At 45.5% G+C, this 21,581-nt stretch overlaps 1 protein-coding gene across 1 annotated transcript; it reads right to left on the bottom strand.

Moving 5' to 3' along the window:
• Window positions 1-20,356: 20,356 nt before the first annotated feature.
• LOC138515228 (olfactory receptor 1M1-like) lies at window positions 20,357-21,304 on the bottom strand. The gene has a single exon (XM_069630178.1). The coding sequence runs from the start codon at window positions 21,302-21,304 to the stop codon at window positions 20,357-20,359; it is 948 nt and encodes a 315-aa protein (XP_069486279.1).
• Between the last annotated feature and the right edge of the window lie 277 nt (window positions 21,305-21,581).

The raw sequence follows: 21,581 nt of genomic DNA, 5'->3' as shown, positions 1-21,581 counted from the left end.
GGGTAAGAACTAGGCTTTCTCTTTCTCTTGGTTCTGGATGGCTTTCTTAGTCTAGGGGTTGATCCCTTAACAAGCTCTCCCATAGGGCTACAGTATAGCCTTCTTTATTTTTGGATGAGAGATGTAACTCTAAAGATGTCTCTCTCTTCCAGGTCATTCCTTTGCTCCTCAAAACTGTGAGGAGTCCCCTTTTCATTGTGGCTCACCCTAAGAGAGGTCCACAAGTGCTGCATTCTCTGCTATCTCCCTATGATAAAAGACCTTGGAATCAGCCAAGTGTTAATGAAACATAGGAGAACAAGAATGAATGATGTGCTCTAGTATGGCAAAGTTAATTATACTTGAACATGAGTCCACCGTGTGTTCTTTCACTGAACCATACATGTTTTAGGGAATAATTCACCCAAAACAGCCATTGCACACTCAATAATTTCTGATATTTCTGGAGATCCTCAGATACTGAGTGGGAGTCTTAGCAAATGTCAGCATGAGAGCTACTTTCATACTCTCATACTTTACTCCCACAGATTCAACCAAATCTAGAATGGCATTAGGTGCACTTAAGGAGAGATGGGATAGAAAAACTGCAGCCTCACTTCCACCAGTCACCCTATGCACCTCACAAGCAAACTCAAATCCATTATACAAATCCAAGATAGTATTTCCTTCCACATACAATCTGTACACGTTTTTAGGGAACCAAACCCAGAACCAGAACCATAGGAGTTAGCCACCTTAGCAGCCTCCAACTCCCACTTTCTGAATTCTAACTGGCAAGCTATATCTTTTACCTGCTCAGCCAAATAGCAAGCCCTGATTCTTGTCCTACTCAGCCAATTAATGATCCTTGTTTTTATCCTGCTCCAGCAACTGGTGAGCTCTCTGTCTCTCCTTGACAGCAAGCTCTGCTTCAACCCTCTTTTGTTCAAGCTTTAACTTCCTAAGTTCAAAACCTCACCCTTCACTGCTTGCAGCGAGTTGGGGTTTTGGTAAATTCTGTACTGTGTTGGGGCTCCCTCTAAGGTTCTGAAGGTGAGGTTGTCAGTTACATACTGCACAAAACAAGCACTACCTTCTGGTCTGGAAGCATTGGAACAGGGCTGAACAGTATCACTGTACAACATGCATTCAAAGAACAGCGCAAATCCTCCCCCGTGCTTTCTAAATAACTCAGGTGAGCCACCCATTCCCTGAGAACTGCTGAGGGATACGTTCAAAGTATAGAGCTGTTCGGCAGCATCAGAAATGATATTTTTGCCCTGCTAAGGAGATACCCGTTATATGTGTAAATCAGTCTTGCGGGGTAACTTCTGATGGCTTGGAAGTGCATGCTGCAAGGGTGCAGAAGAAGGAGACTGACACACAGGTGGCATGCTTGTTGGCATAAAAATGCATTTGTTAAAAAATAAAGAGGAAACCTATCTCTCCCTAACTCGAAGAGGTGTTACCCTGCCTCAGATAAGAAACTAAGGAATCTGTCAGAACCTCCAAGTAAATGAAAAAGGGCCCACCACTGTGTGTCAAAATGCCTAGTTCTATCCATTATACTATTAACTAAATTAAAGAGAAACTGGGTCTTCTTGGTCCAGAAGAATGGCTCCCTTCCACTGGACACTGGAGTATAGTTCTAATTGGCATGTGGGAACTGTGCCTAGGAGAATGACTCCCTTCTCCAGGTCTCAGTTCCTTTCCAGGGTGCAACACAAAGTTCCAGCTTGAGGTGCTGCAAAGTTCTCAGTTCAAACTCAAAAGTTCCCACTCAAACATCATTCCTGGTTGCCCGTAGTTTTCCTCACTATTGGCTTCCTGGAGAACTTCTCTTTAGAGTAAGGTATTCTTACTCTCAAGACTTTCACAGTGCCAGGGGAATGACTCCCTTCCCCGGGCTTTCCCCAGCTTTGATTCACAGTACATAATCCCAGGGGGCATGGTCTGCTTCCCCTGATCTTTCTTGGGTTGTAGCTTTCACAGCAGTGGGGGAATGTCTCCCTTGCCCCCTGGTCCTTCTTAGGCTCTTTACCACAGTTCACCAAGGCTGGGGGAATTACTCCCTTCGCCAGGGCCTTTTTAGGGGATTTATCACTGTTCGCGAAGACTGGGGGAAGGACTCTCTTCCCCAGGCCCTTCTTAGGATCTTTATCACAGTTCACGGAGGCTGGGGGAATGGCTACCTTCCCCAGGTTCTTCTCAGGCTCTTTATCACAGTTCACAAAGGCTGGGGGAATGGCTCACTTCCCCATGCCCTTCTTAGGCTCTTTACCAAAGTTCACAATGCCAGAGGGATGGACTCCCTTCCTCTGTCTTCCTTTCACCTTGTTTTACTGGTATGTTTATGTGGGTCCCAGACCTGTTGGATTCTTCTGCTTTCCTTTGGCAGACCTGGTTCACTTTCCTGCCAGGTACTGCACCACAGAAGATGATTTGTGATGCTCTTCTTAATTGGGTGCGGGTTCCCAGACCCATACTTCTCCGTCTGACTGCTCTGGCAACCCTGGCTCACATCTCTGCAGCTATTGTGCTGAAGAAGAGGATTCGTGATGCTTTTCGCAATTGAGTGCATGTCCCAGACCCATACCTATCTTTCTGACTGTTCTGATTGCCCTGGCTGGCTCACCCCTCTGCCAGGTACTGTGCTGAAGAAGAGGATTTGTGATGCTCTTCGCATTTGGGTGCGGGTCCAAGACCCAACATCTGTTTGTCTTGAACCCTTCCAAAGCTCCACTAAGCGTCCTGGTAATCCTGGTACCTGTGAGTGTCTTGCCTACACTCTCTGGGTGGTGTGCAGCATTTTGGGCCTTCTGTCGGGCTCCTGAAGGCTTTATTTTCCTTTTCGGATGCTGCAGCAGTACTGCAGCTAGCCACTCCTTGCCGGCAGCATGTCTGCCTCTGACTGGGACATTTCATGGTCTCTGCCTTCTGGAGGTTGGCTCCCATAACCTTCCGGTCCATCTGACCTCTGTGAACGTTAAGCAAGCTTCTCAGTGGGTTGGTAAGCGCCCCAGATGCCATCTTCAAATCCTGCTTTCCGGAGCTGACAATCCCGGATCCTCCAGGGATGATTTTTCTCTGGGTTCCTCCAGGGATGGTCGAACACCCTTTCGAGTCCCTCCTCACTTTCTATGCTCATACAGTGTCCACATTGACTGGAACGCTTACTGCGGACGTTCCTCATTGCTCTGCACTTCCTCTTCGTTCCAGTACTGACGTGGTCAGTCTCTACTCGGTTAGTTGGACTCTTGATATGATATGATATGGCATTTGCAACGTGCCTATACACAAGTGTTTCAAGGCGCGATGAGTCAAGGGAGGGGGAACAGAGGGAAGACAAAGACAACAATCTTACTAGGTCAGGTGACGTTGAGATCGCGCAAGTGCAGGGGAGGGGGAAAGGGTAAGTGTGGGGGCAAGAGGAAGGGGGCAGTGCAGTACATAGCATCAACAGTAAAGAATAAATAAAAACAAATAAAAACAATTGGTAAAAGTGTAGCCAGCTAGTGGCAAGTGCAAGAGAAGTGCAGACATCAAGTGTGAAGAGCTGGTGGGGACTGTAGGGATACAGAAACAGACCCAAAGTGCAGGGGCTGCCCGGGAGGCATTGCAGGTGTGCAGCTGGCGGTGAGGGGAACAGGGCCAGAGATCAGAGGGTAGCCAGGTGACCAGTGCAGTTTCAGTCAGGAGTTCAGTAGGGAGAGGAGGAGAGAAAGCAAAAGCAAAGAGGAAGGTCTTGAGGTGCTTCCGGAACTGGAGATGGTTCTCCTCAAGTTTCAGGGAGATAGGGAGGCTGTTCCAGAGGGAGGCCCCAGCCGATGAAAGAGATCTACCCCTAACTCGTTGCTTGGAGAAGCTACTGACACTAAGGGAGGTGGAGGTGGATGAGCGAAGAGCTCGAGAAGGAAGATATTTAGGGAGAGAGAGTTTGAGGTATTGAGGCCCCATGCCCCAGAAGGCCTTGTGGACAATGCAGAGGGTTTTGAACTTAATCCTCGCAGACACTGGGAGCCAGTGCAGAGATTTCAGTCCTGGAGAGATACGATCCCTGGGCTTGAGGCCAAGGACAAGTCTCGCAGTCCTGTTCTGGATGAGTTGCAGAGGGCGGAGAGTAGAAGCAGGCAGATTTAGAAAGAGGCTGTTGCAGTAGTCCACTCTAGAGAGAACCAGAGCTCTGGAGACAGAGGGCTTCTGGGAGGCGAGGAAAGGAAGAATACCTCTGCAACGTCGGAGATGTGAGGAGAGAAGGAGAGAGTGCAGTCGAATGTTCTAGTGTGTCTAGTGTGTGAGGTAGGTAGTCCCTACTCTTCCTCATCTCAGCACTTTTCATGAGGGTTGGTTTGTCTACACTACACACATAAATGTAAGTGTGGGCACCTAGGGTATTATGTGTAGGATAGGAGGATGAGGGAGGTTGTGGTGCAGTGTGGACATACCGCGGTCTCCCTCGATAGACATCCCTAGTTGCATAGGGGGGAACCCTCCCCATGAGATCTGCCTCCTGAGTACCACCCCCAGGGGGACTATCGGTTAGTGGCCTCACCTACCTGGTCCATGGGAAGGGGCTCTCCGTGGTGGCAAAGTGACAATATCCAAGAAGTTGTCATAATGACCACATTTTTTTTACTGAAAACCTGGAGCAGCTCAAGGATTTCTTGCACAAAATTGTACTGAAGAGAGTGGCAGTGCACAAAGGTGTTTGATAGTAAAATTGGTTAAGTGTCAGGTCAAAATACGGAATGTGACATACTTAGAGTATACCATCATCAATCAATCAACAACAAGGGCATCGGCTCTAGGGAAGTTTTGCTAAAGGTCATGCTGGAAGCCCCACACCTGTCTCCAAGGACCAGCTTAGGTCTTTGCTGGGGATTGGACGCCTGTAAGGTGGGGTTAGAGCTATATTGGCTCAATGGCAGAATTTGGAATATCGTCCTATCACATTAGCTTCATGGTTGTTGAGAAATCCTGAGACTAGATGTGTGGTTATAGAGAGTCATTGGCAGTATGGTCGATATCTAAAAATGTTCATACTTTGCTGCGGGGTATACCGTACACAGTCAGGACTGATCACAAACCACCTACACATGTCATGACAACCATGAGGTTGGGGTCAGTGTCCACCACATTGCCAGGTGGATGGTCGACCTGCAGGAATACAATGTGTGTGGTGGGGGATGCCACTGGGCAGAAAAATGCAGTGGATGATTGATTGTCAAGTCTGCCGTCAGCATCAGGAGTGGGTGAGAAGGCTGAAGAGGTCCATGTGCTGTGTGTAATACCATCACTAGACAAGGAAGAATGGCTAACAGAGTGTGGGAAGGATTCTGAGCAACTGTGGATTCGTAGGGATTTGAGGATAGGGTGGCCCAAGGTCAATCAGTCGAAACAAGGCAGTCGATATGCCATAGAGATGGATGAGTTGGCAGAGGGGACATGGGTTATCACTAGGGTGAAAGACTCCTCCTGCCCATCACATTGAGGAGGATTCTGGTGGTTTTGGCACACAAGTGGCATCTGAGTAGGGCTCTTACAAAAATGCACCTGCATGAGTCATATTGGTTGCCGGGAACGAATAGCAACGTGGAGGCAGTAGTTAAGGGGTTTTTGTATCTGTGCTGCAAGTGACAAGAGTCAATCGGTGCAAGTGCAGCATGTGTGTCCAGTCGAGACTCCCAAAGAAGTGTGGAGTAAGGTAGCCCTTTACATAATGGGCCCACGTGATGTGCTGAGTAAGAAGTCAAGGTTTCTACTGGTGATGGTGGACTATATGTCACGATTAATTGAGTTGAGCTCAGTGCAGTCTATCACCATGATTGGGAGGGTGTTCCCGGGAGTCTAGTCACAGGCATTGGTGTTCAGTTTGTGTTGTGCCAAATGCAAGCATTTTAGAAAGAATGTGGCATAGAGCACCATAGGACAGCACTGTACAATACCAGTGTGAAATGGTTGGTGGATCATATGAGCAGGTTCCTCAGGGAACTGACTTTGGAAAGTAGAATGGATTGGCAATGTGTTTTGTCTGAGACAGTCAGGGCACCTAGGCATACACTCTCTGTGCTCACTTGACACACATCGTTTCAAATGATAAGAGGCAGGAAACAGGGTTCAGGTTGAGATAGATGTGGCTGGGAGGGGGAGTACATGCAAACCTTAACATAAAGTCTGTGCTGGAGAAGGCCAGCTGGAGACAAATAAAAGAGGATGTTACGGTCAATGTAATGTTTTGTTAAAGGATATTTTTACCGCACACTATCATCACCTGAGTGGTCCCTTGGTGCTCTGACAGATCTAAAAAGCAAGAGGGTATGGTGTGGCGGGGGGTAAGTTAGTAGCACTGCATGGGAAAAAAGTGCAAGAGAGCTGTTGTGCTGTTGGCAGCTTCAGTTCGGTTTACACCGTTCGCTGAGCGTAGGTGAGAATTTTCAGTCGGTAGTTGTAATGTGCTGTTGTGGGAGGCTATGTGTGGTTTGTTCCGTTGTTGCAGTGTAGTGAAGTGCGTGCAGATTGTTGTGCTGTAGAGGTATGGTTGTGTTTAGTTTAGAGTTTGAGAGGTGTAAGCAGAGGGATGAGTTTTTTTGTGGGATTGGTTAGTGATGATACTTAATGATACCCCCTCGGTTTTGGCCTCCCGTGGCACATATCCCTGCCAGTGTCGTGCATTATGGTGTGCTAGGGGTCTCACTCCTATTTTCTGTGCAGAGTTGAGGGTTATTAGCTGGGCTATTTATCCCCCTTACCCCCTGTTTTCAGACTAATGGATGTGTACATTGCTTTGTCCCCTGGCACGTCCTGGTGTACAGCCATCGCCTCCCTGGGCCCCTTGTGGTGAAGAGTCAAGTGTATGGAAGTGCAGGTGGAGGACGTGGTTAGAATACATAATCGACTCTTTGTGGCCAAGTGTCTGCTGTTGTTTTTATCTCTGCGTTGTCATGGCCAAGGTGATCAAGAGTGGGGCAGGTTATTTCACACTGGATGATGAAACAGTTTAAAACAAGAGTCGCATATTGACTCAGGATATTGTGGAGGGTGGATAGAGGACATGACAGAGACACAGGTAACTTGTGTTGGAGTAAGGTAGATGATAATGTAGTGTCTGATTGGGAGGAAAGGGTTGATGATGTGATGCCCAGCAGTGTGGGATGTCCAGGGGCTTCCAGTGTCGGGTTGCCTGAATCTGACATTTTGGAATCAAGGGGTGGCCTGCAACGTACTGTCGGAAACATTGTGCGAAATTGAAATATTATGTATGTCAAGCGTCTGTTGGGTTGCCTGGTTTATTTTACAGTCATGTTATCAAGAGGGAGTGTGTGCTAAATGCATTCAATTGCATTAATGCGTTATATGCGTTACAAGGGGGTGGAGGTGTATTACTGTTAGTAGGGGGTTTAAATGTGGGAGGGATGTTTAAATGTTAGCAGTGTTGTGTATGTTTGGTTAAAAGTTGAGAAGGTGTTATAATGTTAGGTGGGAACTAAATGTTAGTATAACATATTACAGCAAAAGCCATCCATCCTGTGTGCTCAAACCCAAGTGCTTGTTCACGGCACTCTGCATGTTACATCCAATGGTCTAGTGAAGGCAATGTAGCCAGCTGCCAAGGAAGCCAATGGAGTCTGTGCCTATGTGCCTACATGTAGTCTCTAGGCACCAAACTTCCTGAATAATCTATACGTTACCCAAGGCTGTTCATTTTGGCAGTGAGTGTTCAATTATGATTTCTGCTGTTCGAGATCAGAAACGAGAACCACTTAACAGAGCACACTTCATCAGCTAAAGACCTCACACCCTGCTTCAGCTTGGAGCAACACCTGGTTCCACCCAGAGCTATCTCTCTACTTGAAGAATTCTGAACTGATTGCAACCTTTAAGCTGATCATGGGTTGTGGAAGCCTGTTTGGTCACCACAAGTCACTTGCTCCGGTCACCTTCAGGGCCTCACCCCACTATCCAATCAGTTAAAAATGGTCCCCCTATCATTATGGCCTGACATCTGCACAAATGAGAGGGCCACTGAACAAAATGATATTGAGTCATATGTTTAGTCTAGAAACTCGACTGAGTTTTAGTTGGATTAACTATATGCTCAAAGCACTGAATGTTGTTTTTTTTTAATTTAACAAGAACCCTGAAGTGAACTCACAGAGACAATGGGTAAGTTCTTTAGGCTTTATTAATTGCAGGCCCGCCCCGAGCCCAACAGCACTTCTCCTTATCTAACTGTTGCTGTCTCTGTCTCGCGACCCCCGCACTCAAAAGGAAACAGGGCTCGCGGGACAGAGACAGCACCAACATTCCAAACAACGTTCTAAGCACATCTCTACATATCTCCCCCCTCAAGGAAAGCAAACAAATACATTTTGTAGAACAAAATAATCTAATAACATAACCGAAGAAAAATGAAATTCACACCGATATAACTAACGTATATAATCTCCTAACCAGGCGGGTTCTCTAGTAACTCTCTTTCTATGAGTAAACCCATTGTCACTTGTGTCAGACTCCAACTCCACATTCTTCTGGGCATCCTTCTCTCTCTCTCTCTCTCTCTCTCTCTCTCTCTCTCTCTCTCTCTCTCTCTCTCTCTCTCCTGTTGGTTTTTCCCTCCAACTCCTGCAGTTCAGTGGCCCTGGCTAAACTGCCCTTGGACCATACCTCGCCACCCTCAAGGATGAAAACACCATCCTTTACAGCAGCAATCTTCTTGGGACCAATAAACTTGCTTTCAACACACTTGTTTGTAGATCTGGGATTCTTAATATACACAGAATCCCCCACACTCCATTCTCGCACATTCACCCCTTCTCTTCTATCAAACTGTTCTTTATTCCTTTCCTGTCCTTGTCCGACCAGTCTCATAATCTCCTTTCTGCCCACCACAACTGATTTCGCCATGCCTAACCATCCTGGGCAAAGCTTTGTCCCAGGTTCTCTTCCTTTGAGAGAAACGAAAGGCGAAACTCCCGTAATTGAGCGAGGCGTAGTCACATAACTCCAGGTCACATGATTAAGCACTTCTCTCCATTGTTGCCCCATTTTCATTGCCATTTGGATTCCCCCTTCAAATACCTATTCACTCTTTCTACCAACCCATTGGCTCTTGAGTGATATAATGCCGTTCTTGTATGTACTATGCCATAGCTAACTAAAGATTTACTCATCACCTCTGACACAAATTGCACTCCATTATCACATACTGACTCAGTAGGAACATCTTCTTTGAGGAAAATGTTCTCCAAAAACAAAATCAAATCTTTGGCAGTCACTTCTCTAACTGCTAACCATTACACCCACTTGGAATGAAAATCCACCAACACAAACAAAAATCTAAACCCATCACCTAAGCCAGCAATGGGCCCCATTATATCCACTGCTAACTTTACCCAGAGCTGATCTGGAACAGTATTAGGAATCATGGGTGTCTCTCTTACTACCTTGCACTTGTCACTTGACTGACATGACATAGAATTTTTTACACAACTCTCAGCCATCTTATCCATTCCTGGCCACCAATAGTTTTGTCTCAATTTCCTTTTCATTGCCCCCTCACCCGGATGCCCTTGATGTGCCAACTCTACCAAGACATTTCTAAGATTCTCTGGTGGCACACAAAATTACACCCTTCTCAACTTCCCTTCAATCAAACTTAGATCCTCCTTAATCTCCAACCACACTTCAAATCTCTTCTCTAACTCCTATTTTCCTGGCCAAACTTCCACAATCCACTGCTTGATCAACTTTAAATCTTCATCCTTTAGTTCTTCCTGTAACCATCTCTCTCGACCCACTGCACTCTCTACCTCAGCCACTACACATTCTTCCAACTCTTCTGTTCTCAACTCTTTATCATTTAGTACGGGCAGTCTAGACAAACAATCTGCTACCACATTTTCTTCCATGGCAAGTAGCTTACATCAAAATTATACATGTGGAGTTCTGAACGCCATCTTCTGATCCTCAGGGATCCCAATGCCCACCTACCACTCTCGAATAGTTGTACCATTGGTTTATGATCTGACCTCATGACAAATCTCCTCCCCCAAAAGAAATATTTAAAATGATTTACAGCCGAAAACATTGCCAAGGTTTTGCGTTCAATCACTGAGTGGTTTCCTTCCGCACCCGTCAGAGAAAGCGAAGCAAAATCTATTACCCTCTCCGAGTTATTCTTGTCATATTGTATCAAGGTTGCACCTAGACCCAGTACACTGGCATCTACCGCCAACACACATCTGTCAGCCAAGTCAAACTTGCCAATCGAGGGTGCTTGAATTATTCCCTCCTTGATCCTTTCAAATGCTTCTTCACACTCCACACTCCACAAACATTTTACCCCCTTTTTAAGTAAACATCTGAGAGGCGTGGATATTACTGCAAAATCTCTAACAAATTTATGACAGTACTCTGCTAACCAAAGGAACGATCTCACTTGATCTTTATCTGTTGGCCACAGTGCACTCTTAATAGCCTCTACTAAACTTTCTTTCGGCTGCACACCTTCACTATCTATCACGTGTCCCAAATATTCCACACTCTGAACTCTAATTTTGCACTTACTCCTATGCACAGCCAAACCAGCTTCACTCAGCCTGCCAAACACTTGTCTAAGAATATCCTCATGTTCCTTCTCTGAATTAGCATAAATCAACATGTCATCCTGAAATATTACAATGTTGCACACTCCTTCCATTATTGTCTCCATCACTCTTTGGAAAACAGCTGCTGCCGACGCCAGGCCGAACGGCATTCTGCAATATTTGAAAGTTCTCAATGTGGTTACAAATGCACTCAAATGTTGACATGCTCCGGTCAGTGGTACTTGGTGATGGGCTTGAGATAAATCTATTACTGAATTTTTTTTCACACCATTCAAGGTTGACAATTTTTCTCCGATGCTGGGCAGTGGATGTCTGTCAACTAAAATGTTTCTATTCAAATCTCTCAGGTCCACACATAGCCTTATCTCTCCGTTCGATTTAGCTGCTACCACCACCGGATACAACCATTCAGAACTTTCTATTCTTTCGATTACCCCTCTTTGTAACAAATTTTCAATCTCCTGTTTCACTTTACCAATCAGGTTGTGTGGTATTGGTCTGACTTTGTGTACGCTATGGGTTGCTCCGTTCTTGAGAATGATCTTGTGCTTGAACCCCTTCAACATTCCCAATTCTTCTGTAAATACCTTTGGAAATTCCTGTTCCCATTTGTCCATTACCTCAGCGACCGTCATGGGGTATTCAGCACTAGCTTGTATTCTTATGCCTAATTGCCGCTGCTCGCCCCAGCCTAAAAGTGATGACCCCTCCTGAGCGACATAGACATCTGCTTCACAGCTCTGGCCTTTGTATTTTAAAGATGCTTGAAATTTTCCCAGGACTTCTATTTTCACGTTTCCATAGGCCTATGGTTCAATCTTGTGCTCACTCAGTTGCTCCACCTTTCCTTGCACGCACCTTTCAAAAGTCTTTTTTGATATCAGTGTCCACAGCGAACAGCTGTCAACTTTCATCGTGACTACTCTCCCTTCAATCAGAAATACATCTGTTGGTCCATTTCCTTTAGAAGACAAATCTGCTACTTCCAACACATGCTTCCCTTGGTAGTTCTGCGGGACCGCAGGACTCGCCTCTTGCTCAGGCAGTCTGCCCCCAGCTTCCACATTCTCTACTTGTCCAGATTCCCGGCAGACTCTTGCGAAATGTCCTCTCTTTTTTACATTTCAGACAATTAATATTTCTGGTCGGGCAAAACATACTTATAGAAATATGTCGATTGCTATCATACTTAAAACATTTGACTTCTCTGTTTGTGCTCGGTTTCCTTGCCTCTTATTGCCGCAACTTCTCCCCCAGGTTTGTCTCCTCTCATGGTTGACATATATTTACATGTCTGCTCCATACTCCTTGCCGCCTCCACAGCCAATTCCAATGGAAGATCTTTGGATAGCAATCTCTCTTGTATCTTGGCACTGTTTGTGCACCGAACCAATTGATCACGTATGAGCGAGTCAGTGGGCCTCATTACGACCCTGGTGCTCCCGTAATGAAGGGTGCCAGTACGGGACCAGCACCGTTCATTACGGGACGCCCTATTACGAGGTTCCCTTTGCAGGGCCCGGTAAGGACTCCTGGTAAAACCTGATATCCTTAGCGGGTCCTGCAAGGGGACCATGGAGCTAATAACGGGCCCGTTATTAGCTCCCTCCCCGTTCCCATTGAGCCTTATGGGGGCTCAAATGGGAATGGGGATGAGTTTTTTCAATGCGGAATTACCGGGTCCTCCAAGGTTGGAATGACCAGGTAATTCCTCATTGAAGGAAACCGGTCCTGGAACCCTTATTAAGGGCATGGCTGCCTCCATACTTGTAATGAGGCCTAGTGAGTTGTCCAAAATCGCAGGTGTGGCTCAGTGTCCTTAGGGCAGCAATGAAGTTCTCCACCGGTTCTTGTGGTTCTTGAGCTCTCTGGAAAAACTTGTGTCTCTCAAATGTGGTGTTCTTTTTTGGTTCGAAGTGCATTGAAAGTTTCCTTTTCAGCTGTGCTATATTGATCCGTGTCACTTTGACCTTCTTGTGGAGGATCTGGCAGACCATCGTACACATGGCAGCCTTCAGCCCCTAGATTGTGCAGCAAAATCGCTTTTTTTCTGGCAGGTGCAAATTTCTCCCCTCCTATGGCAACCAGGTATGTGTCAAACAGTTTCTTCCACCGATCTCACCCAGGGGTGGACTGACCTGTAGGAAACGCCAGAGATTTCCCGATAGAACTCCGCACCCTGGGCCTCTTTTGTGTGGTATTTCCAGATTTTCCCATAGGAACCGGGTTGGGTTTACTGAAAATGTGCAATATGAGGCCACTTTGAACATTCTTTCCAGGGCCTGTTTTGGTTCTCAGTAATTATTTCCAGGGCTTCTTTTGCTTCCCAGTCCACCCCTGATCCCACCTGATGGTTGGTGTGCCTGGCTCAGGTAAGAAGGGTGGGGGTGGTGCCATGCTTGCTGCTGCCATTATTTCTGTGTCCCTGAAGTACCTTTGGCTGTGCATGTAAGTGTCAGTTTAGACACCAATGATAGACTAGTTCGGATTGCAGCAAAATCCTGTTACTGGCGCTTTATTCACTAGATTATTGCCAGACCTTGTGCTCTGCTTCTCATCAATGCATATAAACTCACAGGCTATTTCGCATGTTCATGTGCCCCTGGACTGCGCCTGTTCTGTTTTTCCAATTTCTGACAATTGCAGCGAGTTTACACGGTCTTTTGCTGTGTCCTTTGCTTTTGCTGTGAGTTTATATGGCCCTTTGCTGTGCCCCTTGCTTTCCTGCTCTATCCTCCAATCGCCTGTCAGCATTCATATCCAATCAGCTGATATCTTGGTGAAACGCTCACAGCGTCTCCCCTCTGCCTAACACTACATAATGGAGTAAATGAGCGTGAAGACGTGGGGCGTCATGTCCTCCCCCGTCTCCTCACCTCCATCCCATTGCTGTGGCTGGAGATCAGCTGTGTGGGGGTCCGGAGGCCGACCGCACCAGACGTGGCGGTTATGTAGGATCCTCCGCTGCAATGAAATTGAAGGCAGTCACTCGCTGTGCGGCTTGCTTTCCTGCAGGGAAGATCGTCATAGGGCTGTACTCAACTAGGTACTGGCTTCCGGACCGCCAGCCCTAATCAGCGCTCCACTCCACAGCGGGCCTGCTAGCCTTGCCCATATCCCATCCTCGTCGCCAGTTGAGGTGAATTCACTGAGGCAATGGATAAGTTTTTTAGGCTTTATTAATTGCAGGTCCGCCCGGAGCCCAACAGCACTTCTCCTTATCTAACTGTCGCTGTCTCTGTCTTGCGACCCGTGCACTCAAAAGGAAACAGGGCTTGCGAGACAGAGAAAGGACCAACATTCCAAACAACGTAAGCACATCTCTACAAACCCACTTTTCATTTATGACTATTCATAACAAAATTAAGCTTAGGCGGAACTGGCTGAGGGAACCAGCCGAAACTGGCTGAGGGAACCAGGTGGAACGGGCTGAGGGAGCAAGGCAGAACTTGCTGAGGGAACGAGACAGAACTGTCTGAGGGAACCAGGCGGAACTGGCTGAGGGTAGCAGGCAGAACTGGCTGAGGGAACCACGTGGAACTGGCTGAGGGAAGCAGGTGGAACTGGCTGAGGGGAGCAGGCGGAACTGGCTGAGGGAACCAGGTGGAACTGGCTGAGGGAGCAAGGCAGAACTTGCTGAGGGAACGAGACAGAACTGTCTGAGGGAACCAGGCGGAACTGGCTGAGGGTAGCAGGCAGAACTGGCTGAGGGAACCACGTGGAACTGGCTGAGGGAACCAGGTGGAACTGGCTGAGGGGAGCAGGCGGAACTGGCTGAGGGAACCAGGTGGAACTGGCTGAGGAAGCCAGGTGGAACTGGCTGAGGGAACCAGGTGGAACTGGCTGAGGGAACCAAAGTATTTGTAAGAGTCCATTTGCCATTTATTCACTTACATTTTAGAAATTAATTTTATTTGCCATGTGTACAGGCCCTAAGATGCGAATTCCAAAATTTCGTTTTAACCAACTGCCTTTTGCACTGAACAGGGTGCATTGGAAACAACAAAGGGAAACAACTTGTCACTGTGACAACATTTTGTCACAGACAAACATGCATGCATTGCTTTTTTGCCTCTGGTATGAACATACGCGACAGTAATATTTAATTCCGCTTTTAAAAATACTTGATGCTGGCACATTATTACAGAGTGTGTTGGTGCCTGGCGCATTGTATCCTGGCACCAGTAAGGATTAAGGAATCCAGATTGACCACTATTGTACAACTCAGCAAATTGCACAATGTTTTACCCTGCGCATTTGGCTATTTCTCTCCGGCATGATTTGTCTGTCTGTCATACCTTGTGTTATATCATATAGGTCATTGTAATAATGTGTACTGAATGATAAGGAACTGTTTTTATTATTCATTTCTTAAGTATTTTATTGCGTAATATGGAATTTTTTTGAATTTTTTTTAATTGAAACTTCAGCCCAGCGAACCTGATAGTGAACTAACAAGTCGCCGGACTTTTGTTACAGCAAGACATCATGTATTTCATGTTACCCATAAAACATTGGCAGTTTATGAAGTGTTGTCTGTCCTACAAATGGAATTATATATCAATATCATTGAGTTGACATTAGTTTAAAGATTCCTTGCAAAATAATTTTTCAGTTAAGTGTAGTGAGTCTAAAAAATTCACGATTGCGCAGGTCAGCTTGATGTTGTGCCCGGCAACCGCATAGGACCACCAGTTTTGGATGTCTGATTCAACCGGAGTAAAATCTCCTAAGTGGCGTAGCTGTCGTGAAATTATCGCAGGGCATCCAGTAACTAGGTGCTCGATGGATTCAATTTGGAGGTTGCAAAATCGGCAAAGATTGCTCTTTACTTCGTTAATGTGTCATAGAAGTTGCATTTCCCTGGTGTTCAATGCATTCAAACGCAGCATCAAAAATTGATCACGAGGATGTTGTGAGGGACAAGTTACCAGATAGAGAGATAACCAGATAGTTACCAGATAAACTCAATAGTTTATGTTCTCCAATTCCTGATCTCAAGAACGTAGGCTTCGTTTTCAGCAAGTCATAGTTCTGGATCCAACACCATCGGTCAAATTTATTTTTTACACACTGAGATTGGCTAAGCAAATCAGCTAGGTTTAGATCAGCGTTGTTTAAGGTTGCTTCCAATAGCTGCTGCCAAACTTCAAGGAGGCCCGGTCGCACACAGCCTGGACGATGTTCAAATAATTGATATGACAGAGTCAGTGGATTCAGCTTCATCTTACGTAGCACCATTATAGATTTCCACATGACGCAGCTGTGCATTGAATTTAATGATAATTCATTTCGAAGAGACACCATTGAGATGTAAGAGGGTAGGTGCAATACCCGATGCCAAAATAACCCTTCAAGCTTCTGCCAAAAGTGGGCGTCAATATTCCAGCCTGATTCAGATCCAAAGGGTAGGACCTTTTGTGTGTAGAAAATTAGCACCGGTTCAAGCGAGAATTTTCCATATTGCTTATTTATTTTTGACGCTTGAATACTTAATTGAATCATGCGATTTGTAAGATCCAACTTCCAGTGATGTTCATTTATAGAAGTATTAAATGTTATTCCAAGGTATCGGATCGAATTCACCTAACTCATAGAGATGCCGTTGATTTTCCACAAAAAGGACTTTTGTTTTCTGGTGCTGCCGGCCCCAATGGTCACAATATTTGTTTTTTCAGTATTTAATACGAAATCGTTCTTGTTGAGATACTCATGCAGACTTGTTAGGAGGCGTTGAAGACCAATCTGCGTAAGATCTAATAGAATGAGGTCGTCAGCATAAGTTATGCAACAAATTTCGGTGTTATTTATCTTTGGCGAAAAGCTTTGTTCTTCCAGGTATCGTGAGTATGGGAAAGGCTCCTTTGAGGAATGATATTCGTTAATCCAGATTTGGCAGGAATTTTCATAGCTTTGCGTATCTCACAGCATCTATCAAAGTGATTGTCATTAGACACAGGACTCGGTCCCGAATTACTCGTATTTGAGCAAGTATTAAGTGGTTCGAGAGTTAGGTCAAATCCAAATACAAGCATATCTTCCACAGCCTTCAGGATTGTTTTGCGCACAGATGCAGATTCAATGTGGAGTAGTACTTGATCGCAACATTTCTCCGTCGCATATTCTACTATTTTGATGTCATCCGATGTAATAGTGCGGAGGGAAGGGATACAGCTGAACAGTTTTAGCACATTTCTGCGGTTCAAGTTTAGGTCCTCCTCCTCCTACTGTAGATTATGTAGCCGCAGTTAACTATTTATTGGGCTGGACCTTTCAGCTTGGTGAACAGGTGAAATGTAGTGCGTTGAATTGTTTTTCTGACCACTGGTTTGTTTTGGATTCAGTTTTGAGGTTCCTGACGATTTACGCGCCGGGGATCCTCTCAGTCCTACCTCTTGCTTGTTACCCTGTTCAACCTGTTTAGTGTTTTTTGGTTGATGTTGAGTTTTTTTTACCACACGATTGGTCGCCTGTTTGCAACCCATGGGAAACTCAGGTTGATCATCGGAGTAAGAGGATAAGTTACAGAGATCGGTGACAGATCCAGTTGACCCTTCTATGGACCTATAGATTTCAGAGTCAATTCTGCGTCGTTTATTTTAGGGTACGGTTTGTGGACGTCGTCAAGTGACGTGGGGGCTTCAGGGGGCAGGGAGGTCGACATACCATTCTTACTGAACAACCCAGTTTTGGTTAGTGGGCCCATGTTTCTGATGAATTGTCTTTGTTTCTTTGATTCATCTGCTCTGTTTGAAGCCGGAATTCCTTTAGATGGTGGTTGCTTCTGAAAGTTTTTTTTTTGTAAAATTGGGTTAGGGACAAGAGGTGTGAATGATGTAATTGATTTTGCAGCGCCTTCAAAAATTCCAAAAGACACCGATTGAGTTTCTAAGTTGTTAAGCGTGTTTTTGCACGGATTCTGTTGTATGGCCTGGCTAGGCTGCTCAACAGATTCGCCTGTCAGAATGCTCACGTTCAAGGAAGAATTGTCAGCTATATTTTGCGGGGGCTGAGGACTATTTTGAATAATAACTTGATTTCCGATGACTTTTGAAAATCTTCCCCTCAGCCATGTCATCTGAGTAGATTGTTTGGTTTCCAGTGTTTGGCGTGGCTTTTGTCTTCACGTTCTTCGTACTTGGTCCAGAGACATGTTGTTGATGGTTTAATTTCTTTGTTCTTTTGGACTCAGCAGATGTTGAATCTGAAGTCAGTGGAATTGGTGCTTTTTGAAGCATCGCAACAGATGAGTGACACATCCATTTAACAGCCTCGAGCAAGCCTTCTGTCAGGGTGTCATTCTGGCAGTGATGTCACGCTGCTAGATCACTCAGCCTTTCTTGCCAACAAGTGGTTTTATCTGCTTCACGTAGAAGTTGGCTCTGCAGGAAGAGGTTCGCAGTTTCAAAGTTGTCCATTTTTTCTTTCAGATTAGAATGTAGCGAGGTCTGATCTTTTACGGCATCAAGAAGTGATTCATACATCTTCAAAAGAGGTAACAACGCAGTTGATGATTCTGCAAGGACGTTGTTATAAATCTGCATTGCAGTGGCTGAGGAGAGGCTGGGTTTGGCACTAGAGCCAGAATTCTCAGTTGTAGAAGAATGCAGGCTGGTGCCTGCCTCGGAGTGAGAATCGCCTATTTCTGATGTGTTTGTGGTTGGCATTGCACATGAAGCACTCATTGGATTTGAAAGCATAGGTCGTATTCCTGATGGCCGCGGGGTGCTTGAAGACGCCTTGCTGTTTCGCAGTGGTTTGAAGTTGCGACGGATATCCACCTGTGAGGCATTGTCAAGCATGCAGGCGCCTAATACCTCGGACATGGTGTTGCTTGATTCAGATGCGAGGTTGCGTATTGCATTTGGTTTCGAAATGGCAATAAGCTGATTTTCAGGGCCCCGAAAGCTGTGGTGCATGTTGTTGATCAGGGCATGTTCAGGTACTCGTGACTTGAATCTAACTGACTCCCTTCCTAGACCATCAGTCATGTGGGAGGAAAGATTTGTTGGTATCTCGTCAGTTGTTATTGATTTGTTTGCATTCGCATCAGTCTTTTTGTTTATTGTGATTTCAGGTTTGAACACGGATTATTGCTGGTAAGAATTGATTTTTTCTTAAGTCTTGACTGAATGTCAGTGGTAAGAGCTGTTTTAGGTGGAAACTCCATCGTTACAGTGCTTGTTTGTTTGGTTCGGGCATGTTTATGGGAGTCTAGCATGATCGCATCCTCTTCTTGGGAAGCCTCCATTAGCTCTGCATCAGTACATTCGAAAGGGGAAAAGAACACATCAGCGGTTTCAGGGATAGCAATTGACTTCTCTCTCTCACTTAATGTAATTAACATGGAAAAGGAAAGGGGAGATCTGAGTGGAACAAGTGATGAGTCATTCAGTGAGAGAGGTTTAAAGTGTTGATGCATGTTCTCTAATCCCGCTTCCTCCACAACTTCCTCAGTTGCGGTAGCATCGAGGGAAATCACCTTGCTCGAGTGTGTGCCTGCACTGGCCCCGGACAATTCGGTTTCATTCACCGAGTTGTTCGCCAGATTGCAAGGGTTTTGCGAAGCTAGGCTCTCCCCAAGGTCCTGACTTTGAGGACCTGAATTTACCATGAGTGTCATTACAGCGGCGTCTTCCGCAGCAGTGTCAGTGGGCATAACAGGGGTAAACTCAAGCAAAGGGAGAGAAATGTCAGGAATAGTTTGCTTTGGACCGCTTACCTTCGATGATTTAGTGATTGTGTCGGATTTCAAGGCAGTCCAAGGGTTTTGCATTCAGCGTTGTTGGAGCGTTTTTTTTTCCGTAATGCAGGACCCTCGCGGCCAGTATTTGCAGTCATTGCGGTCTGAGGCAGACTGGGGCAGACTGGGACTCTGCACCTTTATTCCACGCAGCGCTCCGCGTGAGATTGGAGTTTTTAAACTCCTTGCCACTAGAGATAGAAATGGGACTTGCAGGTCGTGCAGCTCCTCTAACACCAACAGAACAGGGAGAATGGGGCAGACTAGTACTCTGCACCTTGACTCCACGTCGCGCTGTGCGCGAGATTGGAGTTTTTAAACTCCTTGCCAATAGAGATAGAACAGGACTTGCAGGTCGTGCAGCTCCTCTAACACCAACAGAACAGGGAGACAGGGGCAGACTGGGACTTGAATATGGAATTAGACAAGGAAGATTTTATTGACAGGTTCGTTTTGCACTACGTCACATTTCCCTTTGTAATAGGTACTGCAGTACTGTTGTTCTTTTCTAAAAAGTTCTTCCAAAATAAAGATATTTACTAGTACTACTCCTAGCGATGCCAGTTACATCATTAAATGTGTCCACAATGCACCCTTATGATAACATTCTTGCAGAAATTGTCAGCAACCTGTCAGCAAGGGTTAATGAAATGTTTACTACAAGTAGTTTGAGATCCAATTATTGGGATGAATGGGAACTTTACAATCAAAGTCACATAGATGTGAACATTGTTTCATTGGGGTGGGTTTGGAATTTAGCAGACTTGAACTACACCAGGCGTCTGCAACCTTTTGTTCTAGAGATGTTTCAACAACAACTCAGAGCAGTCCTATCCAGCAAAGTCAAGGTTAAGGGATCATGGGAATCGTAGTCCAAAACATTTGGAGAGCCACTGGTTGCAGACCTCTGGACTACACAATCACCATTATTCCCAAATCTGAAACAAAGCATAAATAATTACTTTTTTGCATAAATGTAGATAATTGGAGAACATTTAAACTACAACCCTGGAGTGAACCTCATGCTTTATTTGTTCCATGAAAGTACTTTTTTGTTGAGTGCTGTTATCAAAGCCATCTTGACATCCTTGTTTCGAATGCTATAGACAAAAGGGTTGAGCATGGAACTCCCAATACTGTACAGCATGCTGATAATGAGGTCCTTCTCAACGAAATAGGGGGAGTTTGGGCGTATGTGGATGTAAAGCAGTGGTCCATAGGCGAGAGCTACAACGGAGAGGTGGGAGGAGCAGGTGGAGAATGCTTTGACTTTCCCCTTCTTTGATGGCATCCCCCAGATGGTGCAAATGATGAGTATGTAAGAGATGATGATACATATTAAGGGGCCGAGTATCAACAAAGATGTCTCTGTCAAAAGCAATATTTCATTAATGGATGTGTCTGAGCAGGACAGTTTGAAGAGCGGTGGAAGATCGCAGAAATAGTGATGTATCTCATTTGATCCACAGAAGGATAATCGTGCTGCCAGAATTATGTTTGCTGCAGAGAGCAAAGAGACAATGAGCCATGATCCAGCGACCAGTTTGACACAAAACCCCTTGCTCATCAGCATCGCATAGTGCAGTGGTTTACTGATGGCCAGGTACCGATCAACGGCCATGATGGCCAATAGAAAGTCTGTCATGATACCAAAAGAGATGAAGAAGTGCAGTTGGATAAAGCACCCATTGAAGGAGATGGTTTTCCTTTTTGAAAAGATGTTGGCCAGCAGTTTGGGAACTGTGGTGGTTGGCAGGCAGATGTCCACCAATGACAAGATGCTAAGAAGAAAATACATGGGCGTGTGGAGCCGAGCATCTACCAGGATGATGAAAATGATAGTACAGTTTGCCGCCAGTGTAATCAAATACATTGTTAAAAGGCATACAAATAGGATGATCCTATGTTCTGGAGGCTCTGCAAATCCAAGCAGGATGAATTCAGACACACCACTGTGGTTCCCTTTCTCAATCATCTTGGGAGATTCGCCTTTTAGGGATAACAGCTGTTTGGAGTTGGAAATATAACCGAAAAGTTATATGTAAACCCCCATAATATGACTGATGGTAGGCATTGCTGCGGTCATCTTCTACCTTTTCCAGCCTGAATAAACAGAAATGGGAAAGAATGTTGGATTCATATGAAGAATATTTTTACATATTAGAAGCGATTTAGTCAACCATTCTTACATTTCTTTTTCTATTTGGTATTTATAAAGCGCTGCACACTGAAAGGCCTCAGAGCGCTAACAG

Source organism: Ambystoma mexicanum, chromosome 6q (assembly GCF_040938575.1).
Source record: "Ambystoma mexicanum isolate Mex_15411 chromosome 6q, UKY_AmexF1_1, whole genome shotgun sequence".
NCBI classification, from domain to species: domain Eukaryota; kingdom Metazoa; phylum Chordata; class Amphibia; order Caudata; family Ambystomatidae; genus Ambystoma; species Ambystoma mexicanum.
Note: the sequence above shows the minus strand (reverse complement) of the source record. Positions and strands in the feature narration are given on the sequence as shown.